This window comes from Eufriesea mexicana, unplaced genomic scaffold (genome assembly GCF_001483705.2).
Source record: "Eufriesea mexicana isolate 0111107269 unplaced genomic scaffold, ASM148370v2 scaffold320, whole genome shotgun sequence".
Lineage (NCBI taxonomy): Eukaryota > Metazoa > Arthropoda > Insecta > Hymenoptera > Apidae > Eufriesea > Eufriesea mexicana.
In genome coordinates, this window is record NW_016908532.1 from 106,032 (window position 1) to 118,795 (window position 12,764).

A 12,764-nucleotide genomic window follows, 5' to 3' on the forward strand; every position below is an offset into this window, starting at 1 on the left:
TCCCATGAACGTGCCCCTGCGACTGAAAGAACTCTAAGTAGATAGCTGGACTGTACTAAGTACGATAGCAAACTCTAACCCGTATAACCGCTCTAACACGGTCGACGTACTCACGCGTGTGTTCTGCGAGATGGAATTTAAAAGGATTCAAAATTAAAAACGCTTCTGTATGGTGTTGCACGAGCCGAGAGGTCGCGTTAGAGACACGTTAGCAAAGACCTTCGCACAGGAACGAGCGTGACGTTGGTTTGCGCATGAGACGAATTGATACGTTTTCCTTACTACCACGTACCAGTTTCTCTTTTTTTAAATAAAGTGCCTTGAGTCAGTCTGAGAGTCGAATTAATCTGCGTGCATCACGAATCCCTTGCGTCACACGTAATTACGATTAACTCCTCGAGACTAACACGAGTTACGAACGTTCACACGAGTCGAAATGAAACGAGAAAAAGAAGCGATATATGTTCTAGCGACGTGTTTGCGATCGAGAACGAGCGGACGTCGCTGCTACAACGCTCAGAACTTCTTCGTCTGTGCTCTCCTATCTTTCTCTAGCTGTTCTTTTCTCTATCGCCGAGCCGCCCCTCGTCGAGGGGTAGATCAAGTTTGTAGATAGCAAGGATCTTTGAGAAAGGTGAAAGGAAACTGAGAGAAAAAAAAAAGATTTTTGTTTAAAATAAAAAAGAGCGGAATCTGCAAACATTCTCTCCGTTGGGGCTCCTTCTCTTTGCTGCTGTTGGGTCTGGGCTGACTGGTGAATGGGAACGATTAACACCTTTGGAATTTAACTAGCGAAACCGTCCGTTACGACCTAATACTCGTACTAGTGCCGTACTACTTTGCAAGATGTGGGTCAGCATGGCATGTCGAGGATTATATCACTAACACTATCGTAGAGGCGTTCAACTGTGGCCGCCATTTACCTTCCAGCTCGTAATACCTGTCTCTGTTGCCGAGTGATCGAGAACACATCGGATCGGTTCATGGATCGTTGCGGGATTGGTTCGTTGTTGATTTAGCAGGATCATCTATACCTAGATCGGCATTACACGCTTTCTTTGATCGATATGGATCACTTGGCGAGACACCTCGTTATGTACAAAAGTCATTGTCAAGTACGGAATCATTCCCGTAACGATCAGGATCGATCCCAGCTTGGTACCTAAGCTTGAACTGTATCGAGAGGGTTGGGTTGTCATTAATCACATTCGTGAGTAACGAACGTCCTCGTGTGTTTGTTTTGTAACGGACGAATCAGAGCTGGGAGATGTCCGGAGGAAGCGCACGCGCAGACCCTCGCATGCTGGAAGGAGCCCCCGTCAGCACGGAGACAATCGTTCGTCGGGAAATCCGCTCCAAGACGTCATCCCCGGAAGCGGCCGCCAGAGTCAGAACGCTCTCCGAGTCTCGACCGATCGACAAACGAATCCCGCTGCTTCTGTCCTGCCCCATCTGGGTGGAATACCCCCAGACGCCGGGTACGAGGAGGTTAGCTTCCCCTCCGTGTCAAGAACCGATAATTCCCCACCGTATCATTCCTCCGAGCAAAGGTCTACCCCAAGAAACGATCAGCAAGACCACGATGCGTCCTCCTTCGATGAGGATAAGTTTAAGAAAAAGCCGTCAGGAATCTTGAAGACTTCCACGGTTTACGGTGCCGAGCAGAGTGGGAAGAGCTCGAATTCCTCGACAGGATACGCGACTGAGACCTGGCCTGCTCAAAAGACTGTCCAGTGGACCACGAAGAAAGAAACGGACGATTGGGATTCTAATATCGACGAGAGTAAGGTTATCAAGGAGTTCTCTTATCAATACATTAAGCCTAAGGAAGAGCTAGACTCGCAGGAGGACAGGTCTCCGGATAAATCGGAAACTATGAACTTGGTCCAGTGTAGGATACGCTCGTTCGAGCTGAACATGGACTGTTCCAGTCCGGTTAAGGAGGTGCTCGCCATGCAGGAACCATTGAAGCTGTCTCCCCTTCAAGCGACCGAGGCCCATGTTTCTAAACTGGACTGCTCGAAGAAGACGTCGTCGATAATCCGCAACTTTGCTCTAGGTGATTCCGACTCTCAGGAGTCCAAGTACAGATGCATCAAAGATGGACATGCCAAACAAGCGTCCACGGACAGCAACAAGTCCGTGAAGGATTTGCTGGCTGATTTCGAGAGGAAGTCTCAACAGGTTCAGAGACAGGAGTACGGTAGACGTCAGGAGGTGAAACACCGCGGGGTGTTCAGCGACTCGGAGGCTCTGCTGTACGACACAGGAAGCGACCTGGATCAGCGTGATAAGAACGAGGATGCACAGAACGAGAGGGACATGAAAGTGGATCAAGTTGTACCTGAACCCATTAGTGACCACAAGATGTACACCGACACGACGAAGAAGAAAGGCGACGTTTCCTTCAGACGCAAGAAAAGGTCGTGTTCCAAGGAGAGTATAAGCGATCAAGCCATTCCTACAGAGGACCTAGACGTCTTGTCCAACCCTAGCTGTACTAGACTAAGCGTTACCGAGTCTCTGTTAACTCATGGCGATCGTTTCTCCGGAGAAAGTGGAACCATCAGTCCCACAGTGAAGCAGGAGAACGTCAGTCCAGAGGAACACTACCTTCCCATGTCTCCCAGGAAGGCTATACTGGATCCCAATGACGATAGACCTAATCCAAAGATGATGGAGAGCCTGTTTGGTAATTTGGGACACGAAGAGAGCTCTTACGTAGAGATGGCTCAGAATGGTATGACGCATTCTCTTCTAGCACCCACGGAAGAGAATGGGAAACACGATTCCGGCGATTATTCTACCTTGGATACACCTCACTACGAGTTTGTCTGCGTTTCTGATAGCAAAATGGAGCCAGTGTACATGGAGGTTAGTCAGTTGTCGGAGAAAGATGACCAGGACAGTGGGAAGATGTCCTTAAAGAAAAGATCTCACGAAGACTCCACGCATTCGAGGACCGATCTTCCTGATATTCTAACTGCACTCAAGTCTGACAGTTCCGATGCCGATGACGAATCCTCGAAAGATCTCGACTCCATCGACGCTCCACGGCATCCTAGGTTCAGTTTGTCCGATACCTTCAGGCCTGCTTCTTATTACTTGGGTGCTAGTCGAACAATGATCGCGGAACTGCACGATTCCTCCGACAGCGAACTGGTTTCTCCTCCACCGATCCCAACTTCTCCACCTCCGTTGGACGACTTGGACTCGTTGGACATGCAAGAGTCCCTAGAGATTAAGAAGGTGTCTCCGCAGGTAGCAGTGATGAAAGACAACAGCTCGAATAGAGACTCCCCGAAATCGTGGAACAAACCGATGGGTCAGATCGAGACTCACAGACCCCCGTCGAGGTTTTCAGACGCCACCATCAGTTCTACCTTCAGGGACAGTCGAATTTCTCTGGAAAGTGCGTCCGGAAGTGATTCGGTAGAATTAAGGACACCCGAGGAAGAAGCGAGGCATAGACAACTGAAAACGAGACCTGTCAGTGAGGTGTGCGAAGTTCTGGACAGCTTGGACGAATTGGAGTCTCTTGGGAGTCGCTTCGATGGAGCCAGTATCGACTTGGATCAGTACCTGGAAGAGCTGCAGGCTCGCGATGCCTTCAACGTAGACTTGTACGCGAAAGACCTCAGCTATAATAGTATTTACGGATTTAACGAGAACATGATGGTAGTGGACAAACTTCAGAAAACCACTTGCCACGATCTGTCGAGGCAGGTCAATCTGGGGTTCGGTAATCTGCACCAGTCTCTGAGATACGGTGCAACGAATAAAATGGGATCGGCGAGTAGCCTACCCTCCATGAGAGTGTGCGACGCTCCTCCTTCTCATCAGCATTCGCAGTCCTTCACCGGAGACACTCATTACGAGAATATCTCAAGCTTTTCTCCGCTGAGGAACTCTCCTGCAGTCCGATCGGACAACGATCACGCGCGAGACAATACTCTTAGGCTCCAAAGAGGATCGCAAAACAATTTGCTGACAGCTTCGCATAGCAGAGACTCGAGTTACTCTCTAGCCTCTGGAGCTGCTTCCATCTCTACTTCCATGGCCTGTCAGAGACCTGCCAGTGCACAGTCCTCGATGCATTCTCCTACCGGTTCGATGTCCATGGGGAGCCATGGGAACAGTTTGGTTACCAATATGGTGCAGAACACGAGTCCCTATTCCGATCAGAGGTTCCAAAGTCACTCCAGGTCGGCCAGTCAGGATTCTGCTAGGTACTCGATGATATCGAACCATAGATCCTCGTCCAGTCAGGATTCCAGTCATTACCCGACCTCAACGTCCACGGTTAAAGCGAATCCTGCACCGCAATCATATTTGCCGGCCGAGCCACGTCCTCAGAGCGAACAATCGGGTGCTCCTTATTACTATTCGGACCTCCAAGCCAGTGTAAATGCAGTGGACACAGATTCGGTGAAACCGATCGGTCATACGTCCAGGTTACCTCAATTAAATAATCAAAGAGACGATGCATCTGCATTGAACAAGAGGAACGATATAGGGCGTATCGTGAATCCCATTTCCAGACAAATGCCCAGACAGATCCAAGTGGACGACATAGACGAAGCCAGGCGAATAGCCGCAGAACTCAGGAAGACGACCTGTCAGCTGTTAGGTGATAACAAAGTGGATCTCGTGGACAAGAAGAACTTCTACGAAGCCGATACTCTCAGAAGGGTGAAGTCCACTGATCCCTTGCCTGACATATCCTCGGCAGAGATCAGTACCAGGAACCTGTACCCTCACGGTCTCCGAGACAAGTCGAACAGCCAGTCAAACAACCGAGACACCTTCGAGCTGACTCTAGCGACCCAGACGTCGCATCGAAGGTCCAGGTCTCTGGAAGGTCTCTTGGACGACGTTGGTCTTCAGAATCTGATGGAACAGAGGAACAGGACCAACCGTGTAGCGACTGTTCAGCCTACGCAGATGGAAGAAACGCCACCGGACATGGAGACCGGTAACGTTTCTACGTCGAACGGCTTCAACATCGAGGATCCCTGGGAACAGGACTCCCTCTGGAGAGAAAGCCTTCGAAGAGTCAGTCTAAGGAACGCTAGATCTCTGGACAACCTGGACAGTCCCCCAAGACCCACTGTGTCCGGCTCAGACACAAAAGGACGGAACAAAGTGACTCGTGGCGCCACCTACGTGAATGACAGCGTGATCTTAAGAAGAGAGAACTGCTTGGAGGATTCCTCGGATAGACCCCGTGTGAAACGCAGAGCCAACAAGGAGCAAGACAGGGACCACATGGTCGACGACCTAACCTACGAGAGCTTGTCGATGGAGCGGATTCACGCGGGCGGGTACGTGTGGGACGCGCAGAACGAGGCATACCGGAAAGCCACCGCCGAGGATAGGGATCATTTTTTAGAGGAAGGCAACCTTCCCCCGGTTCGCTCGATCTCGGAGACGACGCAGCAGGTGTCCGGGCCGGCGGCCACGGCGTTCGAGCTCGACCGAGAGAAACTACGACAATGGGACCTGCTGTCGAGCGCCTGCTTGCTCCAGGAACAGCAGCGCAGCTCGATGGCGGACTCGGGGCGAGGGTTGCCAATCGCGGAACGACCTGGAGACGTTCTCGACATGTCGAGGAACGGTGCACGGCTGCTGAACAGTGGCGCCGGCACCGGAACGATTACGAGCACGACTGCTGCGGCCAATCGCGATCGAGACGTCGTTTTGAAGGTGCTCGACGCGGACATGCAGAGTACCTCGACGACGAGCAACGGACCGAGCATCAGGCAGGAGCTGAACGAGACCAAGGAGGCTTGTAACAGGGCTGCAGGTGAGTGGCTCCTCAAGACATCTGGTGGTGTGTTCAGGAAGTGACTGACTGGCCGTGTTCCAATGCCTCGACCGGCTCTCGCTCGGACTTCGGACGCTCGATTCTTCTCGCTCTCTCTTCTCCATCGGTCAAAATGCTCGATGGACTCGTTCACTACCAAATGTACCTGCGTTTTACGGTGGCCTGTATAGCGTTTGTTGCCACACCGCATTTCCGTATTCTTTTGCTACCCGAAACACAAGATGTCGCTGCATGAGCACTGGTTCAATCCTGTCGCGCTCGAGCACGCCTGATGCCTTCTCAGCTGGCCCGACAGACATGCCTCTTTTCTCACCTCGTACTTCTCGTACCGGTGGGTCGGAATCGTCGAATGTGAAACGGTTATTGCTTCGTATCGATTTTTCATCCAAAGATTTATACTATACAGGGTATCTGTTCTGTTTCACAACTTTTAATTACCTCGAGGTCATTTCAAGGTTATCTGTCGCATTCGTTTTTGCTTGTCAATCAAAGATAAAAAGGTATGTTGGTTGAAAGAATGACCTTGATATGGCCTTGATAAATGAAGAAAATACTTTCCTTTGTCACGTCGTGAAGTAATCGCTAAATAATGATCTTAAATATTCTGTATATTACGATCTTCGATGGTTATTTAAAAAAAAAAAAAAAGAAAAGAATTGTGCGAAAATATAGATATGCGTATAAAGTAAAGGATTTCAACGAGTTAAATATACTTTTTACGCGCTCGACGAAGCGCACGATCTTCCAGGCCGATAACGCACGAACGTAAACGAAGCCGTCGCTGGACAGCGACACCTAGCCGTTCAGTCAAGCATCGATTCGAGTTTCAAAAGAATACAGACCTTGTATAACTTAGTTGATAAACAAGACCGCGTTCCAACTTGCATCGGACTGTTGTTCGCCTTTATCTCGAGCTCAAACGATATATTGTACCATTTATTCGCATAAAGAAAAAGAACTGTCACGATGACTCGATGCGGAAATTGAAACTTTCGTTCGTCGAGGTTAGGTCGACTGGCGTCGACGGTTCGACCAACTGAAGTAGTGCGAGTTGGAACACGGCCTGACAGATGAGTGTGCGTGCTGATACGTGTGTGAGTGCCTCTCGTTAGCAGCCATTGTGCGTGAAGAAAGAATCTTTGCGATTTTACTAAGTGGATTCTAGAGAGATTACGTTACTCGAACCATCTGATCGCCTCGTTGCATTTTCTTCCTCGTCGTGTTCATAATTTGGGACAGTTTCGGAGATGATTTCACGTTTTCTACTGCCAGTGATATTAAAGCGTTTTCGCATAAAATAATTTACTTCTGCGTTTCGTCTAATAATATGCGTATTATTTATTGCGTAAAAGGAAAGTTCGATGGACAGGAAAAGTATGGAACAAAAAGTAAATATTAATAGGCTGACATGGCCTTCTTTTTAATAGATGGATAAATTATAAGAAGTAAGCTTTCAGGGTATAAGAATAAGAGTCGATTTTAATGGCGACGTACAATAAATATATTATGACTCGATATCGGTTATCGATTTCAGTACCATAATTGCAGGGGTTATGTTCGCAGGCATTCTCTACTAACTTTAAGTTCCACCAGTGTGTATATACACGTTCTGTTCTTTTTATTTTTTAATATGCAATTAATATTTTTAGTATGTAAGCGTGAACGGGGGTAAAGTTCAACTGTTTTTCTATCCTTATCCATCTTAACGTATTTTCTGTATCCTCTCTTGGTATCGAATCGTTGCAGTAAACATAACCTAATCGTGTTTCTCGAGTGATCCAATAAGACATTGTGTTTAATGTTATTTAACCTCAAAATTCCAATTTCTTTTTTCTCAGAGCTCTTCGTAAAGTGACAGAGACGATTCCCTTCCGTGTCTTGAATAAATTATTGGTTGTACCTTCGATCAGTTTAAATTAAAACAATTAGATATACTTCGAACATTGTATTCTATCGCTGAAAAATTTATGTTATGTAACAAAAGGTGGAGAAGACGTTTATTTTAATTGGAAATGAATCGTGCTATCGCAACACTAAAAATAAAAATCGAAAAATAGAAAACACTAGCAGGCCATGGTTTCCTCGGTACCTTTCATACAAATTGTTGCAGCTTTATGTAAATGGAGTGACGCAGCGTCCCGGAGTTCCTGTGAGTAATTTTTATTACAATCTAAGCTGACTCTTCTCGGGACTTTGACGCGTGGCATTAATCTGCGTTGAAGTAATTTACAAAATAATTTAATTATATCTTATTACGAAGAAAGTACACATCAAATTCTCGGTAAATGACGTAAAGCGATTGAAAGTTGTCAGGTATAAAATCCAAACTTTGTTGAAACACCTAACCTAATCCTATTTATATACAAAGCAATTACTTACCGCGTAATGTTAGCTTAAAACTATCGATTTTGAACTATCTATTTTTAAATACTTTCAATTCCAAATATTTTCAAGAATAATCTTCGAAAATCCAATTACGCTGTGTCGTACGTTACGAGGTTCTCCGCGGATTATTTTTCGATAGATACGTATACTATATAGGTGCAAATAAATACACGATCTCTTTGTGTTCATAAAAGCGTTCTAACCTTCCAATTAAGACCTCCGCTCGTGGAAACGTGAAATCGGTTACCTCCAAGAGAACCTAAACAGAAGAAAAAGAAGAGTAAAAGAAAGGAAAAAAAGGGAAGTGAAAGAAAGAAGCAAACAAAATAACCGTAAAATATCGGAGAGCACGAGAGGGTCCAGTCGTGTCGAAGATTTAAAGCAGACACAGCGGAACGCACACGAAGGCGACGCCACACGCACGCAAGAAGTTTGGATAACGGTCGCTAGAGGGACGGGAGAGGTCGAACGGTTGCCTTGGTATCCGGCGACTTCTTAATAAGTGCGTTCACCTTCGGTGGGTCGGGCGAACACCCAAAACACGGCGGATTAAAGCGACGGACCGGCTGCATTCTGAGGACACAGGAGAAGAAGAAGGGGCACACGTTCCCTGGTTTCGTTCGTTGCTATCAAAACGGGTTCGAACGTGCCTCGTGCGAGGTCACGCGAGTGGGGGAGAGAGACGGACGAATCCGCACTGTGCGCGGTTAGCGAGTTGACAGTCGGAAGGAATGTGGTTCTGATTGGCCACTGTGTAATAGGTCCTCCTTCTCTAACACAGTCGTAAAGATAGGTCACACGGATTCTCGTTATTGGCTGGAAGTGTCACGTCTACGAATCGGACCATATTTCATCACGTGACAAGAGAGGGAATAAAACACATTGAGATCAAACGGGACAGTGATAAAACACTGACGTAGACAAAGAATCAGTGCCGATATAATTTTTATTTTATTATTATATCAAAGTATTGTCATCAGGAGATTAAACGTACGTATGAATTTCAAGATCATTAAAGATTATATGATTCTAAAGCCAAAATTGTTTCTCTACCAACCATATACTGTATAGCTGCGACATAATCTTAATGTATGTAAATTCAATCAAAATTGACGCCTTCAGCGCGAATTAATTTGACCAATGAGGCTTGAAGTTGAATACCGTCTAGGAATTATCAGGAAATTCGACCTCCTGTAAATGCTGCACGTCGAGAGATTAAACAGTGACTGATTATGCGAGTTTCCCGCGCTATTATCGTTCGTTTTCAAGCACGCGCAAGTAGTATTGCGCTACATACGGCGCGAAAAAATAAGTGGGAGTTATTAGAAATGGGTTATTAGGATCGTTTAGTTCTTAGACTTGACTTACACTTAGTTCTTAGCCTTAAAATGAATAGAAGATAGATCAAACTTGTTTTAAAATATTTTTTATTTAGAACACCCTAATACATTACGCTATCTTTTTCATTTATCTTAATGCTTTCAGCTACGATATAAGGGCATTTGCATATAGGAACACGATTGTCGTGAAGCGAGCATGTAATTTCTTCCGACAAAGGAGTCTATAGAAAAGCACATTTTATTAGACCGTACAAGAATGCCTCTATCATTATTTTCCTACCTTTCCGCTAGAAGAGAGATACAGTCTATTCCGGCTACGGGAATTACCTTACGCACCATGACATAACTGTGTATATACAATGATGCAGGTAGAATGTCCAATATAGGAACCTGATAAGGATACCCATATAGGATAAAGATAAAAGTGGAAAACTTCATAAGAAATCATAATTATTTATCTTGTGTATATATATATATATATTTCATTTAATAACATTACCGAGTAATTGCTCATAAACACAAATCAGAAAATATTCCATATCATGTAATATTTAATTTTTAATTCCTTATAGACTATTATTACTAATTAAAGATGGTCAATGGATCGTTCTCGATTCAACACTATCCACGTGAAATACGTTGAATGAAAATCTCGTTAACCTATAAAATTAACATGCAAACCTAACCTCAATAAAGGTACCAGTAATATCCGTAAGCAAAAGTAGGTGAACATAAATTCAGTGGAATATATCTCTTATTTAATCGCGATTTGTTCTCGATCCTCGCAAATCTGGCATCAGCAACACGCGTTTGTCGCGTTCTAAAAATCCTCACTCGTATTTCGCGCCCCGTAGCGTTACATCCGTTCCCGATCCACGCGCAGCCGATAACAAGGACAGATTACTCGACGATATCGTAATCGTCGACGAACGGCCGCCTCTGGAGACCTTTCCAAATCGCGTTTACGATCTCCGCACAACGGCTGACATTTCACAGGTACCGACGATGACCGCGGCCGCAACGATGCCATAAACGTGGCCGCTCGTCGCGCCAGGAACACAACGCTGACGCTAAACGCGTTAGATGCGTTGTTATACGTTGTACTTTGTCACGAGTTCAATAGCACTGCAATCGGTGAACGTTACAGCCATGTATCTTCCTCTAGGTCGTACCATGTTTTTGTCCTAAAACATATAAAACGCAAAGGTTAGGTTAGGTTATGTTGGTTTCAATTAGTGGATTTTTAAACACTTACTTTGTTAATTTTTCAAGAATTTCTTTGTGAAATAATGGTGCTCTTCATCACTGCATTTATTTGGGTGGATAGTTTCAGATATTAATATGGAAAAGATTGTTGACAGATGTTGATTTAGTTTGGCTAATTGTCTGATCCTTCAAGAAGGTTTGTCAGTGTGTTTTATTAGAATTTTAAAGACATGGGAGGGTATGAATCATTGTTTGATTTGTAACCGTCGTTAACATTGTAAAGTATGCGTCATCCTTTCAGGCAAATTTAGAAGAGGAGAAGAAACTATAAACCATTCTCTTTTAATGTATTGCACTTAATGAAAATTCAAGACTGGACACTTAACCCTTTGCACTCTGATGATCAACCAGTAATTGCAACATATTCGTATCCTGGAAAGCATCTGGAAATCATAAATACTGTTTTGAAAAGAAAATAGGTTATAAACGTTTATAAATTTAATTATACAATAACATTCTCTTATTTCTGACTTTTATCGACGAAATTAAATCCAAATTATCAGTATCATAATGGTAATGTAGTGCATGCACATCTATGAAAATATTTTTCCAAAAATTATCACATGTTGTCTCTATACTTCAACCAGTTAATACCATCGCAATAAAAATTCTCAGTATCGACAGAACAAAAAAATTAATCATCCTTACCATTTTTCCATTAGTTTAATTGGTTCATTGCATTGGTTAAAACACTCCACGTTCAATGAACGCAGCAAATGCGATTGCTGCATAATTCAGTCGTTTCGATGGATAGCGCGCCGAATATCGATCATTCCGCTGGCTAAGAGCGTCTTGAAATATCGATGGCTGACTGGGATGAGGCTTTTTAATCCATCAATCGCTGGGATTCATGTCGACGTTCAGCGGATCGATTTCTCGATCCATCCGCCTGTAGCGAACGTTTCAGTTCCTCCCTATTTCGACGAACGTATTAGGAACACCTTGAGCGATACCTCTTGATACGTTACGGAATATTTGATTAGCGTAAATGTCTGCGTAAACGTCAACTTGCCTGTGTTTGCATTGAGAACTGAAATGGGTGACATCTCCAACAACTCAATCTCTTCGTTCATTTTACATTATCTTCCGTGACACGTTATAGTTTTCATGCTTACTTATTTGGAATATCAGCTTCCCGGGATCTGAAACAATGCTCTCTGTATTTATCTAAATTATTCACGTGACATTCCCTTATGTCATCCCGGATTAACCTCCAATTATATTTTTCTTAGAATTTTTTACTTGTTTATTCGTGTATAATTTTATTTCACATCTCACGAACAATGTTGAAATAATGAAATGTTTGGAATAGAATGTTCTTCGATAACGTCACGTGGTGATGAATTTCCTGTAACATGGTTTCAGATATAAACAGTTTTTTAGTAACATGATCAAATAAAAGAATTTTTTAATTGAGGTTAGTTTTTTTTTACTGAAGTGTAGAATTTGTCTCTCTCTCTCTTTTAATAATTTTGCAAAAGAGAACTCGTTTTGTAATTCGTATAATGTTTCACAATGATTCCGTAGGTCGTCACGCGATATTGCTCAAAACTCTTCCGCGAATTACATACAGGAATCGAACAACAAACACGTGACGCATCAGCCGTCACGAAATTCTCGATAAATCGAAACATAAGATTATTTCGTAGTGTTATTTTATTGCGAAGTCATCAGAATCCCATTCTGTGCATTTCAAAAGCAGTTTGCATGGCAGCGGAATAAAATATCCCCGATAAAGCACTTTAGTACGAAGCAGATTTTATTCTAGTCACAAAAGATCGAACAGTTCGAAGCGTATGACTCCCTGTGCCTTTTTCGTCGATCTGAAATAAATCCTTCGACTGCTTTGACACGCCCTCTTCCCCACAGTCTACTAACCTCGCTTACCATCGCACGTTACCCGTTAGAATAAAAAGTTTCGCTAATTCGTTCAGTCTCTGCCGCAC

General features: G+C 44.3%; 1 protein-coding gene across 3 annotated transcripts in view; it reads left to right on the forward strand.

Annotated features, from left to right (window-relative positions):
• LOC108545174 (uncharacterized) overlaps positions 1-12,764 on the forward strand; it is an 85,563-nt gene that overhangs the window by 10,205 nt on the left and 62,594 nt on the right. For all 3 annotated transcript variants that reach the window (XM_017896653.1, XM_017896652.1, XM_017896651.1), the window contains exon 7: positions 1,259-5,806. In XM_017896653.1, the coding sequence (XP_017752142.1) occupies positions 1,259-5,806 (4,548 nt within the window). The remainder of the gene's footprint in view (positions 1-1,258; positions 5,807-12,764) is intronic.